Raw genomic sequence first — 23,289 nt, 5'->3', positions numbered from 1 at the left:
TGTCACTTAAGGGGTACTACAGGTGAATAGGGTAACCATTTTAACTAACAGATATCACCATGAAACTTCCCAAGTTTATCACTCACATTAAAGGGATAGTTCACCCAAAATTCAAATTTCACTCATTATCTACGCACCCTCATGTCAACTAAGAGCTGCGAGAATTTTCAGAGACCTCCGTTCCTTCTCTGAGTTACAGGGGGGGTCCACGCAGCAGTATTTCTCCATATAATGGTTGTGAATGGATACCACTTTTCTTCGTCCAAAAAGACACACCAAAAAACATCCAAATACCTCCATACTGCTCGTCTGTAAGTCCCTCTTGTATTGAAGCCCCAACATGAGAACTCTAAAAATTGTCACAGCTCTTAGTTGACATGAGGGTGAGTAGATAATGAGTGAAATTTTGGGTGAACTATCCCTTTAAGACAAAATTTTTTTGTATTACAGGTTTTGTCAAATTTTATGTTTAAATATGTAAATGAGGCAATATCTAATGAAATGTGCGCTAATTTGCATACATTTCCAGAACCAAAATCTGGACAGTGGATAAAGCGACTTTCAAAATTCTTGTTTTATTTTGTTGACATACCAGAGTCAGAAGTTTTTACAGAGGGGACTTTGGATATCTCTTTTTATCACTCAGTAAATGAGAAAATACTGTCACAAGCCCTAATTTTGCCAAGTTTTTAGTAATAAAATGTTGTATAAATCAGGCTTTGATATATCAACAATCCCCTCTGTAAAAACCTTCAGAATATAGACAGGAATAAAACTGGAAGGTTTGGTGTCTGTAAGTGCTGCTGAAGTGGAGATTTCTAGCTTAGAGTCTGAGGAAAAACTCATTTTGAGAAAACGGCCTTGAAAGACTTGTACTGTAAAATTACATAGATTGTTAATGTCAATCATACTTTTACCATTGGTTGCGGATACGGAGGAGATGACCATTTTTGGAGCCTACATCATTGTTCAGGAGAGAGAGCTTTACAATACCTGATACCTTGATAACATGACATGGGTCAGCAGGCACAGCACAGTATGTCACAGTAGCTGTTAACTTTTGGTCAATTTAGGAGAAATCTACTGACAAAAGAGACAAAATGAAGTAAAATAACCACCATAATGTGGTTTTTATACCATTTCTTTTGACTTTTCTTAAAGAATGCATGTTAAGGAAGAAAAATAGACCAAAATCTGGCCATACATGAAGAGGATTTTTCAGTTTTATATCTCTGTAGGTTCAATGTTTTGAGGCTATGGATTCTCGGTCAAATAAAACAAGACTAGGGGTGCCGTGTGGGTCAGTGGGTCGAGCAGGCGCCCCATATGCAGAGGCTGCAGTCCTCTCTGCAGCCAGCCCCTGTTTGAATCCTGAATGTGGTAGCCCTTTGCCTTCCCCCTCTCTCTGCCTCCCCATTTCCTGTCTCTCTCAGCTATCCTGTTAAAAAACAAACTGACAAATGTTTTTTGACAAAGATTCCTTAAAATCTTCTGTGGTTATTGAATAATTAAAACGTTGATCATAATGTTCTGTCACTGAAACATAATTCTCGTTTCAGTTCTCCGACCTGGTGATAAACAGAACAGTGTCACATATCAAATTGTGAAGGTGAACCGTGATGTGAAGAAAACAAAGCACACAGAGCCATTAGGTTTTCCATTAGCGATAAAAATTATTAACATACATTTGGAAACATACAAAAGCAATAACAAGGCAGAAGGATGATAGAAGGCCGATGTCATTCAAACATTAAACGATAATCTGTTTTCATTGAAATAGTGAAATGGACAGGCGGAACTGAACATAACCTCGCTGTGAAACAAGTCTTTGTGGTGACGAGTTCTCTCGTTAATCAACATTGTGCCTGCTGAGATGATCACAATAATAATTCTCGTTAAAGAAAAACAAAAAAAAATACACAAGTACAGAAACCTTCAGATCCCTGGAAGAGTCCAATCTGCCTCTGCAACCCACCACGTCACAGGAACCGCACAGACTGAGGGTTTCACATGGAAACCTGTTCATTGCACCGACTCCGCTGAGCAATCCCCCACAATGCTTTGCTCAAAAACCTCACCTGACGGGTAGGAATTACCAGTTACTGTTGCATTTTTAAAAGGTTTAACCTCAAAAACAAGACTGACAATAATCACCATTTAACTTTAACTTTGATGAAGGCTCTTTGAGGGTTGTTCCCTCTGAAAATGTAGCTGGCTGATAAAATATTTAAAGTGAAAGTAGCAAGTCTATTTGGGAGGTCAGTCCACCAGCTCCAACCTCATACTTCAATACCGTTAACTCACAAACCCCAAGTGCAAATCAGCAGAGAACACAAACTTATGAAAACCCTTCACTCTTGAGTAAATCCCAACAAAGTAAAAAGGTTTAAACTTTGTCTTTGCTTCTTAATCTCTTCACATGATGTGTTCGCTCCTACTGCATGAACGCTGTGGAGGGGACCACATTATCTTCACGGCTCTCAAGGCCAGGAGAGCGTCACACCTCTCAAAACGTCATCGACTGACACACAGTGTGACAACGCACATGGACTGTCCACAGATTATTCTTCTCATCTCTTTGTCAGTCTCTCAAATCCTCAGTATTTTCACATTTGACAGAGAATACATCACTGTGCTGTGGAGGAAGAGAACTTATGAAACTGCACATCTGGGTGCTTGCTGATCTGAAACAAACAATTAAACACAAACATAAAACGGTCAAATACTGAAAGGACTTGGGCCAATCTTTCAGCTTTGTTCTTCCTTCACAAATGATTTAGAAAAGACACCACAACAGCAATTCCGAAGGCTTTAGTGAAAACACAAGACAGCTGTCCGATTGTCCTTAACATCAAACAACTTCACAACAGGAAGGATGTTTGGCAATGATAAAAGCAAAAGGAAAAAAAAATCAGTTTTAACTGCAGATGACTTTAGATGAAGATCTGCTGACCATCATCGGTGCTCATTTGAAGTTGGTGAAATGGAGCCTATAGAAACTGCACTATGTGATGAAGCTGTCTGTCTCATTTAGCTCTGTACAAGTAGAACAGGATCCCACTCATCAGCCAACATGTGGGATACTCCGAAAAGACTTTTTTCTTTTAAAAGCTCCGGGTGTTAGAGTCCATCGACCTGCAGATTCAGTCTTGTTCCTTTACACTCCTCGCCGTTGTATGGAGGCTCATTTCCACCAGAGAAAAACACACATTTTAGTAAACATAAAATCACTAAAGTTACTTACTGAACGTTTGATTGAAGAACATTTCAAATGCAAATTTAGTTTTACTACTTAAAACTAAAATGAAGACAAGTAAAATCTTGAGACTCAGGTGGTCAAACTTCAAACAGATAGAATTCTACTTTTGTCTTCCTTTAGTGTTTTAACAACCTCATTGTTTTGTTGCAATTTTGACTCCATATCTCATAATGTTGACTTGCCATTAGTACGTTTGTTTGGTCATTTCTTACCACTTGTCTATTTTTTTCCTGTAAGAAATGGGCTCCCACATCGAGGTGATCCTATCCTTATAAGACTCAGCAGTTTTCTTTTGTTCCTCTCTCAAAATGTCCCCAAAACAAACACCAGCTCTCTCTTGTCTTCATGATAGCAAGTGTGTGTTTTTTCTAGTTCAAGAATTCACCTTCTCCCAGTCTGTCTTTTTGAAGCCCCTTCCACCAATCAGCTCTACACTGAGTCACTTTCTGCAGCTAGGTTTGTTTGTTCATGTTGGAAACATGACTAAAAAAAATCTTATAAGACTTTTGAGTTTCATCAGTTCCATGCTGCCGGTAACTCCTGATCATTCTCATCATGCTTCTTAGCACAGAAGAGATTTTTCATTTACATCTTCACTGTGACTCATAAGTTTCCACTGCATCTAGTTCACTGGATGAAATCAGACTCTAACAATGATTTTGAAGAGTTAGTTTCTTTAGGTGTTGTTTAAAAAGCGAGATTATAAAGAGTTACTTGGAAAAAAAAAATTCTATTTAACTATCTAGGGGCTTCAAACAGTTGGGGACCTGGTAACAGGTGATGTAAAAACAAGACTGATTCATCTCCTCTATGCTAAGAATCTAAGTTGGTCATAGATGAAAGACTTTGACTTAACTTCAACCCAGCATCCTCAAAAAGAATCTATTCCGTGTTCTTCTGCAGCAAAAAACAAACAAACATTTTTCTGAGTTTGTTTTTATGTTTGATGGACTGAGGGACGAGCACTGGATCAAAACGCTTCGGATGTTTCAACATGATCTGCATTTAGTTTCTGTCGGGGGGGGGGGGCAGCTCAGGACGTCGGCTGAGCTTACGAAGTTTTGACCAGGTCGTAGACGTAAATGAGGAAGTCGTCGTCGAACTTGATGAAGTAGACAGAGGGTTTGGCCTCCACCTGGTGGATGACCATGCCCGTTCGTTTGCCGCCGTCCTCTTTGGCGTACTCCACCTGTTTGCCCACCAGGCTGTCCACCACCTCACCAGGCTCCCTCTCTGCCGGGACGCTGTCGTCTACAGAGATGGAGAGAAGGACAAAATATAAGATATACAACAATAACAAGGGACACAAAACCAATCAATGAAAAACTTACTAACGATGTCCTAGAATATAACAGCCATGACCTTAGCTGTAATCCTTTGCCCTGGGTGATGTGGCTGATACAGAGGAAGTGCTCCTTTGTTTGGTATTATGTCAGAATTAAACCCATTCTGTTAGTTTTCAATAAGGATGTTTATGTTTTAATTATTCAATTAAAATAGAATAATTCAATTAAACATCAGTTTTTTTCTGGAGTTTGTCTTAATCCTAGTTGGATGCCTGTAAAATGGATAAAACAACTACCACAGTAGTCTGTGCAGATCCTCAGTCATTAGGGTCACGAAAAAACAAGCGCGTTGCACCAAATGTGCGCCGCTATGGCGTCACTTTGGGTTGTGAGCGCACATGACATGTGTCTACATTGAAAGTAATGCACGCAAAAGACGCTACATCTGAACGGCCCCCCATGTACACACGCTTTTTAATCAAAGCGGTGGCCAAAATCACCAAGGCGGCCCGGCCTTGGTCTTAAACAGGCAGGGAAAACTCTGCATATATAGGCCGCACTTGAATATAAGCCGCAGGTTTTCCATGTTGTAAGAGATATTTACACAGAAAGACAGCACACGGAAGATGTGTGGAACTATGCAAGTCCACTCGCTTTTCAGCGGTTTCGGTTACGCTCCTCTCAGCCATGTGCATTTGTTGACAACGAAGCCGGCGAAAAATCAATAAATGGAGCGGTGGACAAAATTACATAATATAAACGATGTTACGACGTGTGTTTGTGTAGTCTTAACCGTCATGAACAAAAGATTACGGGTTACGGAGCGTGTTTGTGTTGCGGTGTGCAGAGACGAGAGCTGGGACACCGGTGCAGAGACCAGGTACTACACTGATGTTGCAAGGTTGGTTTTCAGCCGTGAGACGTCAGGTGAAGACAGAGAGCCTCCATCCTCACTGTAACAAGTCACAAGTCATGTAGTTAACGATCACAATTACTCCAGAGCTTTTTAATGAAGGTAAAAATGTAGCAGAGCCACAGGAGAAATCCTGCTTATGCTTTTTTTCAAACTGTGCCTGAAAATCGGCAGTATGGCACCAACACGAACTAGTGTCTTCTTCGGCGCATAATGTTTCCCCACATGTCTGTCCTACTTGCGCTTCCTGCTAGAGCGCCCCCCGTAGGCCGTTAGTCAGTAAAAATCTATAAATTAGCCACATCGTTGTATAGGCCACAGGGTTCAAAGCGTGTGAAAAAAGTAGCGGCTTATAGTCCAGAAATTATGGTATGCATGTATCAGATCTGCATTTCTGATGTTCATAATAAACCGAAGTGTTTGAAAATTGGTCAAAAAGTGAGCAAGTTCTGGTTATTTTAGTAGAACAAGCACCATAGACATAATGCTCAGAGGGAGCGAGCAGACCGAGCCAAGATGGTGGCTGTGTGGTGACGCCATGTCATTGGACAGCAGCGCTGGGTGAGTCATCTAGTCTTCTTTTATATATATCTATGATCTCATGACTCATCACAACCATCCTCAAGGTGTTAAGACCCTACAAGAACTTTAGAGCCTGGAACTTGCTTCTAATAAGTATAGTGGTAGTATAAACTCTCATCTTGAATAAAAAGATGACTCACTGGAGTCAGGCATGATGCGGAGGTCTCCTTCCTTATAGTCGTCCAGCAGCTGGTACATATACAGGACTGGGTCTTTCTCATAGGTGATGTAAAACCAGGTGGTCATGATGGGAGCTCGGGCCAGAACCATCCCCCTCCACTCCTCCTTTGGACCTTCCTCTGTCTCAAACATGTGCTCCACTGCTTTACCTATCATGGTATCTGCCAGGCTGACATCTGTCAGGCGGGATTTAGCTACAAGGATCAAAATAAATATTCATATATAAATATAAATCTTCAATCTTAGATAAAGATCTATACCATGTTAGCACTATGTACAACCAATGCACACCAGAGAGCAAAACTAATGGACAGAACATGTTGTTCTCAATCATTACCGCTATCTAGACAAGTCTGTTGGGACAGTAGTGCCAAAATCTAAGTCATGTTAATGTTAGTTAAATGTTAGTTAGATCAAAAGTGTGTATCCGGGTATTAGCACATTCTTAAAGGGATAGTTCAACATTTTGCAAATTCGCCTAATGCCATAATCCCTATAGTCATACGGGTAGTTTAATTGTCAGTGCGAGCTGTTTTTAGATCAGCGGGGCAGAGACGCAAGCTGCTCAGCTAACGCAATGGAGGCACATGGTACTTTTGCTTTTCCCTCATCAAACTCATCAAATACACAATCCAACAACTCCAAAACATTTTCAAGGCAAATGCATAGCCGGAACTACTTTCCAGACACGGCTGCTGGGCGGAGTGACTTCAAAAACACAAGTATTTGCTTTATGTGTCGTAATGTTACATATTTATACGTTATTATTTCATAGCGTGGATTGTGTATTTAGTTTGATGAGGTTAAGGTGAAAGTACTATATGCCTCCGTAGCGTTAGCTGGGCAGCTCACGTCTCTGCCCCGCCGATCTAAAAACATCTTGCACCGACAATTAAAAGTAATGAGCCTACTCCTATGACTATAGAGATTATGGCAATAGGTGAATTTTCCAAAAAGTTGAACTATCGCTTTAACATGTTCTTGACGTCTACCAGCACTAACAAGAAAATTCATTAGCATTTAGCATGTGGTCAGCCTTACCCAGCCTGTCGGGGAGCACCTCCAGCCCCTGAACCCTCTCGTCTTTATGAAGCTCCAGACCATAAACACAGTCAAAGCCATCGTACTTTATCAGGTAAAGAGCTGGGTTCACTGGCACCTGGTTCAAACACACACAGAAAAATACACAAATTTTCTTGTATCTCTTGTACCAAGCACTATACACCCAGATCAATGTGGGTTCTTAAAAGGTAGGTCTATTACTGATAATATTAGACAAATAATAGAAGTCATTCAATATTATAACCAAAAAAACATCCCTGCTCTGATCTTCTCTGTTGACTTTGAGAAAGCTTTCGATAAAATACATTTGGATTTTATTTACAGATCTTTAGAATATTATAATTTTGGCCCCTCTTTAATTAGTTGGGTTAAAATAATCTATAGTAACCCAAGCTGTAAAGTTCTAAATAATAGCTTTTTCTCAGAAACAATTAAGTTACAAAGAGGACTGAAACAGGGGTGTCCAATTTCGGCATATGTATTTATTTTAGCTATAGAAATATTAGCCCAAAAAGTAAGAGTAAACAATAAAATTGAGGGTTTGAGAATACATACTTTATAATCAAAAGTTGCAATGTACGCGGATGATGTAAATTTTCAAATACAACCAAATATGGCAACCTTTTCCGCCTTAGTTGATGAGCTAAATGACTTTTCGGTTATCTCTGGATTGAAGCCAAATTATGATAAATGTACTGTACTGCGTGTGGGCTCCCTGAGAGGTTCTAACTTTGAGCTTTGCTCTAGCCTGCCAATTAAGTGGTCTGATGGTCCTATTGATATTCTAGGTATACATGTGCCTAGAAATATGGAACACTTAATAAATGAAAATTTTGAAGCAGCACTTTTTAAAGCAGAAAAGACACTAAAGGTCTGGAGAATGGCTAATTTGACTTTATATGGAAAAATAACGATATTAAATGCTTTAGTAATTCCCCAATTTGTTTATATTCTTATGGCACTGCCTTCACCAAAGGAAGACCATTTCAAGAAATATGAAAAGATGGCCTTTGATTTTTTTATGGAATGGTAAACCAGACAAAATAAAGCGTGGTTACCTGTATAATGAGTACAGTTATGGTGGGCTAAAAATGGTGAGCTTAGCTCATTGAGTGCCGCGCTCCTTTCCAAAGTTTTAGCTAAGTGTACCGGCAATTTACACCATTTTTGGCGATTTTTGTAGAGCCACAGCGTATTCTATATTATTGCCACCAACACATACTGTGGCTCATTTGAAAGGTGAAACTTTCTGCTTCAAATTGCCACAAACCGTTTGTTTCTACGTGCTTCCGTTCCTGAGAAAAGTCAAGCTAAACATGGCTGGGTTCCACCAAAATCCCTGCTTTTTTTCTAGAAAAGGAGATACAGCGTCTTTTATGAAAGGTGCTCTGTTTGTGTCTGTCGCTCTTCTGACACTTGCATTTCTGGATCAAAGGGCTTGTGTAAGATAAACATACCGTATACAACAATTGTTGTTCTATTCACAAAACCACCATCGGGGGCGGGGGGGCGCCACTAAACAACAGTTGTATGTTTCTGTTGATGTTCTGTTTGTCCTTCAACTGCACTGGTGAAAGTGAAAAACAAAAACAAAGATACTGCCAAAAAACAAGAAAAATAGTGCAGAGAGAAAAAGATGGGAAATCTTCGCAATAACAAAAACTTGGGATGAAGATTCAATATAGTTTATTGTTTTGTATGTTTTTGTTTTTGTGCTTGTTGTTGTTTCTTTTTTTGGCTGCTGTAGAGTGAATTATTATTATTTTTTTGTTTGTTTGTTTTTGTTTTGTTGTTGTTTTTTTGTTTGTTTGTATTTTGTCCGCCCCTATGTTTTGTGATGTTGATGGGTTTTTATGTTACTGCCACCTGATTACTGTGTCTTTTTTTCTTTTCTTAAAATTGAAAAGAAAAAAAAATTAATAAGAAAGAAAGAAAAAAAAAATAAGGTCCTGGTGGTGGGGTTATTATAATAAAATAATGTAAAAAAAAGATTCAATTTATGAATGGTTGTGTGCATTTTTCTGTGGACTGAGCCTTTCAGACTTTCAGAGCTATCCACTTTTATATTGTATGAGACCTTTAAAGAAAGGTGTACTAAAAAAAAAAAAAAAAAATTCTTGTATCTATATCCACAAATTTTCCTCCTTTAATTATGTATTACAACAAAACGTCTTTCAGTTTGCTGAAAACAGGTGTAGCAGAGCACCGCACCGCACAGGTGTATGTAGACAGAATGAGCAGCACATGTTTAATATGGACTCCCTGTCTATTACTGGACAATAGGAATGAACCATTGATAAAAAGCATTAACTGTTACCCAGCAAAATTAAAATGTACACTTTATAATGAATGTCTGTGAGAAAAAACACCAATAAAACAAATGTTTTTTCAGTGAGAAGGGTTTTATTCTTAAATGTGCGTAAATGTTCTTAATGGCCTAATCTTATAATTTAAGATATACATTATACATTAGAAAGTCCAACAAAGACAACACCGAAACAGGTTAAATGTAAACTTGTAGTTTTAATCATGTAACTGATTAATGGTTGGTTAACGGTTAAATAGTCAATACTGTCCCTAAACTCCATTCATTCCTCACTACCTGATCGAGCACCGTTCCTTTCCATATCACGTGGCCTCCTGCCTCCTTCCACACATGCTGGATCCTGCAGCCGACAATGTTGCGTCGAGGCTGTGACAGAACTTTGGTGGTGGGACCCAGGCTGCTCTTGTGTTTCCTTCACAGTGACACAAAAAAAAACAGTCAAGATGATCTGCAAGAGACGAGTGAGGTCATGTTGGTCATGGTGAATGATGCTAAACTCACTTATGGGGGTTCTTTTTCTTCATCATATTTGCAGAAACACCTGCATGCCCTGAGGAGAAAAGAAAGCATGTTTATCGTTTCGTTTAGACAGATTACAACTTTCTGGCAAAACTAAAACAAGAATCACTACTACACCGCTACAAGACTGACTCCCTGAATGACAAGTGTGATGAACTGGATGAAAAGCTTCGCGGCAGTACAAGCAGCCAGACACCTGAGCAAATGTACAGAATGAAGGTAGAGGACTGGTTCTGCAACTGATGGAGCAAATGATAATCTGTAGAATGCACATGCCAAGGAGACCTACGCTGCTTCACCACCCAGCAGCTCAGATCATAATCTGGTTTTTCCTCTGTCCTCTTAAAAAACTTTTGCACTGAGGCAGACTGCAAACATCTACTCATTCAGATGCTACACCCCAAAGCCCAGTGTGGCATGAGGAGCAGGGCAGCAAGTGAGGCAAAGTGGCCGATGCATAAAGGAGCACTTCCTGTTAGGAATACAGGATACTGCAACAGCCATGCCCTCAGATTAATTTTCACTATATGGAAACTTTCTGCCAGGTCTGCCAGCACAAAACAAGTCTGAAGAAGGTTTTTGTCACAGTTCTTAACCAGGGTTCCTGCACCACTTTAAAGATGAAAATCAGTGCTTAAAGGAGACATATCATGACTCTTTTCCACAAATTAAAATAGTTCCCAGGTGTCTTAAAGACATGTCTGTGACATGCTTTGGTCAAAATCCCCCAAGGATCAAACATCACAGCTCTTTTCATCCTCTCAAAACAGCCCTGTTCAGAACGGCTGGTTTCAGTGCCTGTCCCTTTAAATGCAAATGAACCACTGCTTGCCCCGCCACCTTCTACTGGTACCAGGTCAGGGTGGGATTATGCAAATTCAAAAACTAGTTACATCATTGGAAGAGAACTGAGCTCATAAAACCACATGGATTTCAACCTAGAGAGCCTGAAAATTACAGATTTTTTGGTCAATTTTCATATTTTGGGGGCCAGAAGACTAGCCTCGTAAACCAGCCTCTCACGGAATGCATTTCATTTCATTTCTCGGGAGAGTCTGGCCTCATCCCCCCTCTAAGCGTTTGGGGTGGGCGGGAGCTGGGCGGGAGTAGTAGCAAAGACGGTTTAATATCTTTGGTAGTAGCGTTGACAGACAACCCCATTCAGCCAATCAGCAAGTTGGTGTAGTGACGGGGCGTTGCACCAGTCGGTCCCTGATTGGCCAACGTGCTGTGTCAATCACAGCGGGCGACGCTGATTGGCTCGGCCTTCTGAGGGTTTCAGTCCAAACGCTTAGAATGGGGATGAGGCCAGACTCTCCCTCGGAATGAAATGAAATGCACTTCCGCGAGAGGCTGGTTTACGAGGCTACCAGAAGACAAGACAAACACCTAAATGTATGTTAAAGAGCCTTCAGAAAGTCATATTTCCATAATATGTCCCCTTTAAAGATGAAAATCAATGCTTAAGGACTGAACTATGTCAAAAAGATTTATTTTACTGAGACTTTTAAGCCCTCATCACTATGCACAATGACTTTTTCTTTTCTCAGTTAAACTCCTGGGGAACAGTCAAGAAGACAGCTCTACTGCAAGAACACAGGCAGAACTTTTTTTATTTATTAAAGGTTGAATATGTAGAATATTTATTAAAAGCTATATTTTTTCAAAAATAATACATCCATGGGGCCTTTAGAGGGGTACAGAATGAAAGTATTGCTTTTCCATAAACATTTTTTTTAATTTTTTTGACGGGGTCGACAATGACTTTCTGTCAACGTTCTGTTTACATTCGCACCTGCCTGTAGCCGACACGTGGCTCAGTTCTCCGCTGTTTTCCTGCCTCCTCCCGGTCGGATGCGTTTGTTTTCCAACCAAGCCTTTTTAATAATCAATCGGTGGATCAATGGATTATCATATACTTGTTAGGATGGGTGTATTTGTGTAGTCTTATCTGTCATAAACACGTTTATCGTCGCGGACTTTCGGTGCCACGGAGCTCCTTTTTTTTTTTTTCAACTTGAGGAGAGCAGTGACAGTGGAGGCTCTGAGGCTCTGAGCAGCAGCGGTGTGGAAGCAGAGAGCCCACTCTCCCTGTAACAAGCTACAAGTCATTTATTATGCTGTTAATGACGGTAAAAATGAAACATAAGGTAAATATCCTGCATAGTTCTCCTCCTCAGCTGTCCTCTGATCAGAGCGGAGTCCCTAGCAACGGCCCGTTTTACCTAGCAACGGTCTGGCAATCGACTGCTGGAATTCTTTTTCTGTTGTTTTTCTTGTAATTCTACATAGTCAACCTTTAATATTTATTGGGTGAACTCAACTCAATTAGATTTTATACAAAATTCATTAATTAAAAAGAAAAAAAATCACAAAAAAGAAATCAAAACAACACAAATAATGCTTCTTCTATGGGTAGGCTGCAGGTTAAATGTATATAAGCCGTGTGTCCTGACAGTGACGGTGACCTCTGACCTGTATCAGCTGTGTCTCTGTGTCCTGGAGTGTTCCTCATTCATCTGGAGGCAGGGCGGCAGCCAGGCTGCCAGTCACACATCTACAAGTCAACCCTGCCTAGGCCTGGAACAAAGAAATATTTACATTTAATAACAATTACTCACTGACTATTGTTCACTTGCCTATTTAAGACTGTTTACCCAGTCAAAGTTCTTCTACAGCTGTGTAACAGAAACCTTAAATAAGTTGTCTCTAATCTTCCATGTTAGACTGAATATATGAAGTTCCATCACGTTGAGAATATGGCATCTGTTGGACTAACAAGCTTAATTGTGCAGACATGTAAAATCTTTGAGTTGTTGGTACTTACTTTCCACTGCTGGTTAACATTAAAAACAAGGTTTTATCCTGCCTCAAGTATTTAGGAATGGTGATGAGATGTTGGGCACTTCCCCTGGTCTTCAATAGTTCAGGCTTCACATCCGTAGGACGAGATCAGGATCAAACCTGTGACAAAAAAAACACACAATTCAACAAAACTAATGAGACATAACTGGCCTGTAAGCAGGTTCAGCCCTGTCACAGGTGTTTCACTATGACTCTAAGTCACTGATAACAATAAAATGAGTTCTGTTAAATCACTGATAGATTATCACCTGTCACTTAATATCCATGTGTAATACTCATGTGATGAACTTTTTGTCAGGAAGACTGTGAGATGAATCTGAAAGCTGTGGAAAAGGCAGCATGATCATAAGTTGAGATATTATATTTTATCAAAAAATGTGAGTCTCTTCATTGAAGCTGTTTGTTTCTAGGTGTGAACAGCAGAGGGTGCTGTGTTGACTGATACAGTGATGCTGTCTGGTTCCTGGTCTCTCTTTTTGACAGCATGTGCCCTCAGCGCTGACTGCAGGCTGAAAGAAATCCAACAAACCATCGGTTTTGTTTGTCACAGTTTGAAGAAAAGCCACAAACAATCCAGATGTTGTGTTTTTTCTTTTCTTTTACTGGTGTGACTGAATGTGAGGGACTTTGCATCGAACACCAACAATGAGCAGTAGCTTGGTGAGAGATCAGCATCACTTCAGCCAACAGTGGATCAGATTCAAAAAGTTTCATGTCCTTGTCATGAGACTTGAATTATTGATCGGTGGAGTCTGTGAGGAAGACCTGCAGTGTATTATTCATCTGCTGGCGTGCTGTTATGTAACCGATCTGACCCCCCAACTGCTTTCTGTGTCATTCAACCTTAAAAACCTTCAGACCTTCAGGCAAACTCGAAACATTGCTGTTAAAACAAGAATTGGAGATAAATTATATGTTGTAATGTAAAGTAAACTACAGCAGACCAGGACTTCCTGGCATATGGGTAAAGTGTCACACCGGTCACATCTCACACTTCAACCACCAACCCCCACCCCACCCACCTCTCCTGCTCTTTACTGTTCCTTATTGTTTCAACTGAATATTCTCTACTTCAACATACCATAGTAAACAGAGAGGTGTCTCAATACTGACTAACAAAAACATACCCTGATACTCAACTCTGTTTCTGACCCAGAGGACAGTTTCAGAATCAGCATACCCACTTACACATTCAAATTTGGTTGAGAAACCTTTTTTAACAGAATATTTTTATTTTTTTGTCAACTGTGCCTATATGAGCCCTCTCCAGTTCCTCTGGCTTCTTCCCACAGTCCTCAGACCATGCATTCTAAGTTAATTGGCAACTCTATGTGTTATGTGTCTCTATAACTCAGCCCTGTAACAGACTGGTGACCTGTCAGCTGCAATTGGCTCCCTGCACGGTTAAAGGTAAGGTAGACAGTGTTTCCCCTACCATTGTACAGGCCTGGCGGGCCGCCAGGCCAACGAGAGCCCCCGCCAGGCCAAAAAAATATTAAGCGACATATCCATTCGTTCAGAAATCAATAATCATTTCTGTTTCTGTGCAGCGCAGTTCTGCAACGCGAGTTAACCTGCTTCACTGCCTAGTAATGATACGAGTGTGCGAGCATATTATGGGATGTTGAGGTTTGTAGCAAGTGAACTACTGGAAAAAAGAAAAAATATCGCGGGTGACAGACGCGCGTCATGCGAGAGACACCGGGGAGGAGGGAGAGAGAGTGAGAGGGGGGATTGAAGCGGAGCAAAGGGACTGTCAGGTGGAATCGAACTGGGTCGCTGCAGCGGGTGTGCTCTACCGGCTCTACCAGGTGAGATGTACGTCGCTCGCGGCTTGTCGTATTTAATCGGCGATTTCAGCGAGCGTTTACTGAAGGTGAGCGTCCTGACGCTGCTTCTTTAACGTCGCCGCTGTTTCAGACTCGGGGCAGACGCACGCAGTAACAGTCATCTGTTACCGTTTAGTTACCATACCGACGAGCTAACGTGTCCTTTTTACGTTACGGTATAACCCTGTTGTCAATAAACACACGTGGGGACGGTGCTTCAACCGAACTATACAGCTGTTAGATGACTGGCTGTTTCCCTGTCACTGTTGTTTCAATGTCCCACATCCTTGAGTTTTACAGGGGCATCTCAATAAACTAGAGTAACATGGAAAAGTCTAGGCTATTTCCAGTAGTTCAGGTCAAATTTTTACGTCCGTTCTCGTCTCGTCAACGAAAACTCACATACGTCTCGTCATGTTTTCGTCATCAGAGAGCCATGTTTATCTCGTCACCGTCTCGTTATCGTCATGAAAAAAAGGTGCGTCAACGAAAATATTTCGTCATCGTCATCGTTAACGAAAACAACACTGCATATAGCAAGGGTCTTGCTTTAGTGTCACCATCTTGCGCCGCCATGTTTGTACGGCAGCCCGAACGGAAAATCCAGCCAGAGAGCACGTTTCGTAGTTTAGCTATACGAAGTTCGTATTCATTAATAAACCAGCAAAGAAGAAGGTGGAAGGAAAGAAGAAGGAGTAGGAAACAGCAGACATGGTTTCTAGAATCTGAACGCTTGATATCACGGTTTTCCCCCAATTTTACAAACTGGACCTTTAAAATGCCATTCAAAATGATTGTATGTTTGTACAGGTGACTGACCTTTTGAAGAGGATTTGAAGCAATTCAGTAAAAAAAAGCTCCAGAAGGAGATCTCCAACCCTACCTTTAGTGGTACAGTGGATGGATGGATGTGATCAATTCTTGAAAAACTACATGACCACTGCCTTGGTGCAGGAGACAGGAGGCCAATGACGTCACTCAAACACTCATTACTTATTAACTCTTTGACTGCCAGCCATTCTCACAGCAGCTTCCTCCAGCTTGCAGGCATTTTCCAGCTTTTTGACTGATTTTCATAGACCCATGTGGTGGCAAAAAATGTTGTTCCTTCAATAAAGTATTTAAAAAAGGATAACTGGACACGTCAGCTGTCTTTCTTGAGTTTTAATAAAAGGCATTCATGAATGGAGTCACAAACACAACCGAACAGGAGTACAGTCAGTGAGTGAGTGCCCTGAAGATGTTCTCAGGGCGCTATCTTTATAGTTCCCAAAACACATTGAACAGCAGACAAAATATATGGCACTGGTAGCTGTGCCTGGCTTCACCGCCAGGACACAACTCCCCTTGTAAATTCACACAGAGCACTGGTCTGACCTTTAACCTGCTCTGTGTGGATTCAGTGATTTGTGTCTGGTGTATGTCATACAGGTATCAGAAAAGGATTAGCTGAGTACCACTTTCCACAAGGTGAAAGGAAGTTCACTTAGTTAACATGGTTATACAACCCTTGTAAAGCATACAATGGGTTACACCAAAATTTCCCATTACACCCACTATATATTATGTACTCTCACTACATACACATACAACCCATCAAATGAAAGATGAGAGTCTCTACTTTCCAGCAAAAAAACCTGTTTGTTTCTATCTTGTTCCAGTCTTGTGAAATTGGCGGTTGAATATAGGTTAGTTTAGCAGCGGCCTCACTCTCTCTCTCACACACACACACAGCTTACAGCTCTGGCTGACTGACGTGCCCCCTGAACTCACAACCACAGACAGTCTATGTACGCTCACAACAGACACTCCCACCACCTTTAGCTCACGTCACGTCACGCACGCCTGCGACGTCCGCTCCTCAAACACACTAGATCGTGGGATTTTCAAGCTGCTATCTGTGTGATTTCTCGCAAAATCTGGCAACTTTCCACACACTCTTGACGACTAACGGCGAGTGATCAACGGTACTGTTGTTACTAACGTTTGTGCTTTGTATCACGGAGCTTCAATGAGCTGCCGAGCCGCCATGAGCCCCGCCCGCGGCGCCCCAAAGCTCTCACCGGCGGCCAGAGTGTCACGGAGCGGCCCCCGCTGCAGTCAGACAGCTGCACTGCTCCGTGAGGCCCTACGTTATATTTTTATATCTCTCAATCCAAATGCGTTTTTCTGCACTTTATTTTGATGATACAAGTCTGATCTTCACAGAGGAGTAGGACAAGACATTCAGCATGGCGTTGCAATTAAAAAAACGCTAAGACGAGTTATCTCGTCTTTGGCAATGTACGCTTGGATTCCCAAAGACAAGATAACTCGTCTCTGGCAGTGAAAGATTTAAAGCACAAGAGTGTTTAGCTGTAACTGGTGAATTCCCTCCAGTTGCTCCAAGCAATTTATGATTAGTCATCATGTTGTTTTGAAGGACCAAGCAGTACAACTACAACTAAGTAAACATCCTTTTACTGGAACCAGAGAGCGAGAGTCGTGAAACAAACTCTAGGAGCAGACGCAGATAGATTTTATGAATGCACACACACACACCCAGTACTGCTATAGTAAAGACCCCCCAAGATGGAAAAATGTATCAAACACTGAACATTTTGCTGCGTCCCTCAAAAACATTCAGCTCTGTGTGGACCCACAACTACAATAAAACTAACATATGTCCAGTGACTCTGCCAATAGAGGGTATGCGTTTACGTCACATTGCCCTCGGCAACGCCCCTTCCGTTCGGACTGAGTGGCAAAACAAACCTCCTTCAACGTGCTGGCAGATAGCGGTGGACTTATAAACTGGATAAAATATGATCAAAACAAATTGATGTCAAAAGGAATCGACAACCAGCTCCACAAAACCGTCTGCTCCACGGACACTGACAATCCTGTAACAGACAGGCTCACTGTTATTGTGCAGAGGGACGAGATTACAGCTGTTACTGTCGTCCTGACAGTGACTCCCGACGCTTAAACCCGAGCTGCTTTTATTCTGAAAAACTCTAACAAGTCAAACTGTAGGATGTGTTAGAGGACTAATTTATCTGTCTAACCATCATAACTATGGCACCTGAAACGGTAAACACAGCTGATCGATCGAAAAGAATGACCGCTCCAGTGAATTTACTTTCCGTCATTGAGAACAGGTTCTTGAATGTAAACTCGGTCAAAGTGAGACGTATCCTCAAGATTTTTTGCAGTTCTGTTAGGTCATGCTTTAGCCTACATGCTGGCAAAGCTAGACATGTCAGACTTGTGTGGGCTCGGAGATGAGTTCCAGTGAGATCCAAGATGGGTTGGAAGCCCGGGGAGACACCCCAGGTGAATAGGGTACATTTTTTAACTAACAGATATCACCATGAAACTTCCCAAGTTTATCACTAACATTAAAGCTCCAGTTGGTAAGTTGACGAAAGTGAAAGTAAACTCCGCGACTTGGTCGGAAATTTCAAGACAATACTCCGTCAGGTCCCTTTATGAACCTCTGCCAAGCGCCCCACACACACACAGACACACACAAAGTAGCCATGAACGCACCCACAGAGAAAAAAAAAAAAAAAAAAAGATGTACCGTATCCATAGCACGACGTGTAGGAGCGGCGATTGGCTGCTCCTCCTGCTCCCTCTACCTGACTGGTGGAGAATCGTCGGGCGCGGTGGATTTTGGCAAATACGATTACAGGCTGTAGGTGGAGCCAGAGGAGTTGGATTTTGTCCTAAATTACTCATTTAATGTCTGACCATCAGAATATAGTGACAATTCCAGCAAATATGACTGAATAATTGTTACCAACTGAAGCTTTAAGACAAATACTTTTTGTATTACAAGTTTTGTCAAATTTTATGTTTAAATATGTAAATGAAGCAATATCTAATTAAATTTGCACTCATTTACATTTCCAGAACCAAAAGCTGAACAATGGATAAAGCCCCTTTCAAAATTCTTGTTTTATTTTGTTGACATACTAGAGTCAGACGGTTTTACAGAGGGGATTTTGGATAGGCTATCTCTTTTTATCACTTAAATGAGAAAATACTGTCACCACCCCTAAAAATTCAAATATGACAGAAGCTGGCTTTGTATTCCTCCTAGACCAGGAATACTGGGACAAAAAATATTTGTCTTAATGTAAGTGATAAACTTTGGAAGTTTACCCTATTCACCTGGGGTGTCTCCCCGGGCTTCCAACCCATCTTGGACGCCATCTTGAAAATGACACCTTTCTAGTGGTCAAATTTTGGTAAACTTTTAGTATGTTATTAAGGACATCTAATACTATTAAAAAAACAGCTGAGAATTTTTTAAGGGTTAGGTGTTTTTTTTCATATATGCACCCGCCTATGTGCAGTATGCAGTAATATGCAAACAAAAGCAAAATCTGCAGTATGCAAAAAATTCCCGGATGTCGTACTGATGTATGAAGTATGCACAAAGATATTCAATAAATGGAAAGATACTCCATGAGCGGCTGCTCCAATGATATGAAATGGTATACACTTCCTGTCTCTCTAAATGGGCGTGGCCAACCGTCACCCCACCTCGTCTGTGAACGTGTGTGTGGATTTATACAATTTTTAGGCAGATGAAAGTGAGATATTTATATTTTCTTATGATAACATTAAATATTTACACTACTAACAGTAATATTTAGCATGGCAAAAATAATTTAAATCATTTTCACGGGAGTTCGCGGCCGTTTGTTTGACGTTGCCTAGGAGATCGGTGCCAAATCTGGCGAGAGTGTGTCGTAGAGACAGAGACAGGTCTGGAACAAAGTGGATTTTCTCCGGATCTCTCCGTCTGAAAATTACCATTTTGGTGTCAAACTGTTCAGAAGAGATGTGGCTTGTGAAAAATGAGTCCAAAATTTGCTTCAGTGACCGTGGGGAGAAAGACCCGATCATAATCGGTGTTCACATTAAATTGTCCCATAGGAATCAATACACTCCAAGCTGCCTCTGGTCTCTCTAAAGGGGCGTGGCCGTGCAGAAGCCCACGTGACATGCATACAGGAAGCTGACTCGTCATGAAAGGTCTTGGTTTATAAACCGTCTTTGGTATGCATCTGACCAGTCTACATTGCGTACTGTATCCCACAATGCAATGCGCCCCTGACGTCTAACCGTAACCAAAGACGGTAGTGAAGTATCTTTCTTTGCCGTACCGTAAATGTTATTTAGTTTAATAAAATAAAACTTAATGCAGACTGATCGGTTCATCATAAAACTTTTATTTATTTTTGTAAATGTGGTGATTTCTGTACGTAGGCGACAGAGCCCCAAGGCAGCGCTGCTCTTCTGTCCAATAACGTTACACACAGGAAGCTTCACTTTTCATTCAAACGCTACTCCCACAATTGTTAGATTTCATCAATGAGACCAACATTTATCTCCTAAACATAATTTAACCAGCCGGGGGTAAACCTCTAAAAACCTGCAGGTAAGTTAATTAGTGATCGTCTTTTCTCCCCCGGGGAGCTGGCCGGCCGACCAGCTCTGCAGACCGGCTGCTGTCTCTGTGATGTTGCGGTCGTTGCGGAGCTTCACTTCTCCGAAAAACCAGTGTTGCCAACTTGGCGACTTTCTCGCTAAATCTGGCGACTTTCCAAACCTTCTTGGCAACTTTTTTTGTCAAAAGCAACTAACGACAAATCTAGCGACTTTTTCCAGTGTTATTACAAACGTTTCTGGTTTGGAGACTCGGACCTGAAAGCACGTTATCACAGCTGTTTTCAACGAGCAGCGATGCTGCCGCAAGCACTCACCGGTAGTCAGCCTACACAGTAGTGTCACAGAGCTGTCTCCGCTGCATTCAGAGACACACTGCTCCACGCCATAGACACGCTGAGGTAATGACGTCATTTAGCGACTTGGCTTACTGAGGAGTTGGCAACACTGCAAAAAACATCGGAGCAAACTTCGAAACAGCCGTCATTTGGATAAACAGTCCGTATATTTGGGATCTTAATAGTTACTTTCTCGCATGAAAAAATATTAAAACTTAGCGGGGAATCAAACAGCTTTTTGCCTGTTTTACGCGAAATGCATTCTGGGAAACTTTCTGGGAAACTTACTGCATACTGCGGTGTGAACAGTGTCTGTCTGCTGAAGTAGCATACTGAATCCCACATTCAGTATGCTAACACAGTATGTAGTAGGCAACAGTAGCATGCGGTTTCGAAAACAGCCTCAGTGGACTTCCAAGTACCGCGAAGTAACGTGCATACCCTCTATTCCTTCCAAAGGGATTCCGTATTTCAAGTGAGCTAACGTTTCTAATAATTTAAAGACGTTATATAGGTTTTAAAGGTCTTCAGCTTCAGGAATTTATGCATCCTGAAGTAAGACATTTTGCAGAATGAGTAGTTCTCAGCTGAAGACACAGACATCATTCATGATCTCAGCTCCAAGATCAATGAGAAAGGAGGATTTTCAGTAGGTGTGTGTTGTTCCCTGCAGGACCAGATTGAGTTGTGAGTTAGAAAAGGGGCGTGGCTATCAGTAAACTAGCGCGCTCATCGAACTCACTTTATGACATTATTGCATGAAAACATGCAGATAAGGCTGTGTCCAATGTTCAAAAAAGGTTTTCAATGATGAGTCTACACTTTGACAGCTGTTTTAACCAGTTCATATATTGTTCATACACATATAAATACATGCATACATCATGTGTGTGTATAGATACATATAGTCATAATATGCACTGATAAATTACCAAGCGGGTTCTGCAGGACCAGCGTCAGCCATATTGGGTTTTTTTTTTGGTTTTGTTTTTTTTTATATGTAGGCCTACAGCTCCAGATCAGGTGGGTGGTGGTGGTGGTGGTGGGGGGCATGGGCACTTCTGACAAGCGGACAACGGGGGGACTGTCCGACTGTTGACTGCGTTAAAGACAAATATCCCAGAAAGAAAGACAGCAGCAGACTGGGTTAAGTCTTCCCCCCGCCCCTCCCCCGCAAGACCAACCTTCGGCGGGAGACCGCGACTGGCGAAACGAGCGCTCACTGTGCGCTGCTCTCTGGCTGTTTACCTTGCACAACCTGCGGGCCGACTAGCTAGCTAAACAGGCGTGTGTGTTTCTGTCTTACCGTTCTTGTTTATTTAAAAATGTCGGCCGGAGGGGGCAGCGGCGGGGTTTCTCGCCTCCTGCTGTCTGTCCACAGAGCCCGTTTTCACTTCACAGGAACCAGCACAGACTCCTCGGCCATCTCACCCCGGAAAGTTAAGTCGGTGTCAAGGAAACGGGAGACGTCCGGTCAAGCCTTTCACAATAAAAGAGCTTGCGCAGATGAGGAAATGGATATCAATGTCTCTGTGGTTTCAGTGCATAGATTATGTAGCCTACCTTTAGCCAATTTCAGCACAGAGACGAGAGGGAGGAAGAAACCCATTTAAATACTTGACATTTTAAAGAGGGAAATACCCCCATCTAAATGTAGCCTACTAAAAGAGTTGCAAGTAAATTGTAAGACGTTTCCAGCCGACGTTCAAGCTTATTCACCAACAAGGTTGCTCAACAAGATTTAACAGAACCAATCCGTTGATAAAATAACCATTACTCAAGCTTACACTTTTATTCTTTGTAGAGGAGATGAGTTAAAAATGAATTCAGTTTTGATTAAAATAATAATAATAATAAGATTAGTTGGCAAAACATTACAGTAACTTAATAATTTTCTTGTGTACACATTTTTTCAGTTGTTTAATGATTTGTATAATTGTCAACATCTGTGAAGTCTTAAAGCACTAAGGCTAAGAGAAATGTAGACAGAGTGCACATATGGGCTGTATCGAAATACCATCACAGGGAGCAAATATGACAGAGGTGAAAGAGAAGTTAGCATGAGGTCAAATCAGAGTGTGAATCAAAACCTCACTTTTATTTTACTTTGCCGCTTCACTTCCTGTCTTATTGCTGTGAACATGACGCTCTTCACTCTCTCCCCGCCCCTGCATCTCTCTGCCAAATAGTGCAACTGTAAGGAAATAGGAGGGCACAGACTGGCGCATTACGCTGTTTTTCCTTGCTGAATAGTGCTCCATCCTGGTGTTGAATGCGACAGTGGGGGAGACAGACAGGCTGAGATGAAACAGAGAGAGAGGAGCATGAAGGGCAGTCAAATGATTAACTGTATGAGGAGGACAGTGTCTTCACAGCTGTCCTCATGTCACAAGCTGAGTTTATTGCACCTTTTGTGTTGGATTGGTCTCAATAGCCTAATACCACACCTTAGTTTAAGTTACCATTATCTTTCACTAAATAAACACAGATTGTGTGTAAGTATGTGTCTGTGCTTTATAAACTTGTGAAAACTGAAAAAAGGAGACTTGTCTGGGGCAGTGAATGCTGAACTTTGAAACAGAAATGGTTGAATGGTCACATGCATGGAGACGAAGAAGGCTCATGGATATTCTGTAGGCTATGTTCATTTCTCTTTTCATCCTCTACTCTGTTCTCTCTACTCCCCTC

General features: G+C 41.5%; 1 protein-coding gene across 1 annotated transcript; it reads right to left on the bottom strand.

Annotated features, from left to right (window-relative positions):
• Window positions 1-3,987: 3,987 nt before the first annotated feature.
• LOC146977416 (spindlin-1-like) lies at window positions 3,988-22,065 on the bottom strand. Its single transcript, XM_085793666.1, has 8 exons — window positions 21,908-22,065; window positions 12,955-13,091; window positions 12,603-12,707; window positions 10,110-10,158; window positions 9,885-10,020; window positions 7,262-7,379; window positions 6,181-6,414; window positions 3,988-4,510 (listed from the first exon to the last, which is right to left on the bottom strand). Exons 3-8 carry the CDS (start codon window positions 12,640-12,642, stop codon window positions 4,311-4,313), a joined length of 777 nt encoding a protein of 258 aa, XP_085649792.1. The 5' UTR covers window positions 12,643-12,707; window positions 12,955-13,091; window positions 21,908-22,065; the 3' UTR covers window positions 3,988-4,310.
• Between the last annotated feature and the right edge of the window lie 1,224 nt (window positions 22,066-23,289).

The sequence above is a fragment of the Trachurus japonicus genome, chromosome 12 (assembly GCF_045865225.1).
Source record: "Trachurus japonicus isolate A0001 chromosome 12, Traja_1.0".
Taxonomy (NCBI): domain Eukaryota; kingdom Metazoa; phylum Chordata; class Actinopteri; order Carangiformes; family Carangidae; genus Trachurus; species Trachurus japonicus.
Note: the sequence above shows the minus strand (reverse complement) of the source record. Positions and strands in the feature narration are given on the sequence as shown.

Excerpts from the sequence above, each read along its gene's own strand:
- LOC146977416 (XM_085793666.1), bottom strand. The coding sequence starts at position 12,642 with ATGAGGAACACTCCAGGACACAGAGACACAGCTGATACAG. Across the intron at positions 10,159-12,602 it reads CAGAGACACAGCTGATACAG|GGCATGCAGGTGTTTCTGCA; the intron begins GTCAGAGGTCAC and ends TTTTCTCCTCAG. Across the intron at positions 6,415-7,261 it reads GGTGCTCCCCGACAGGCTGG|CTAAATCCCGCCTGACAGAT; the intron begins GTAAGGCTGACC and ends TGATCCTTGTAG.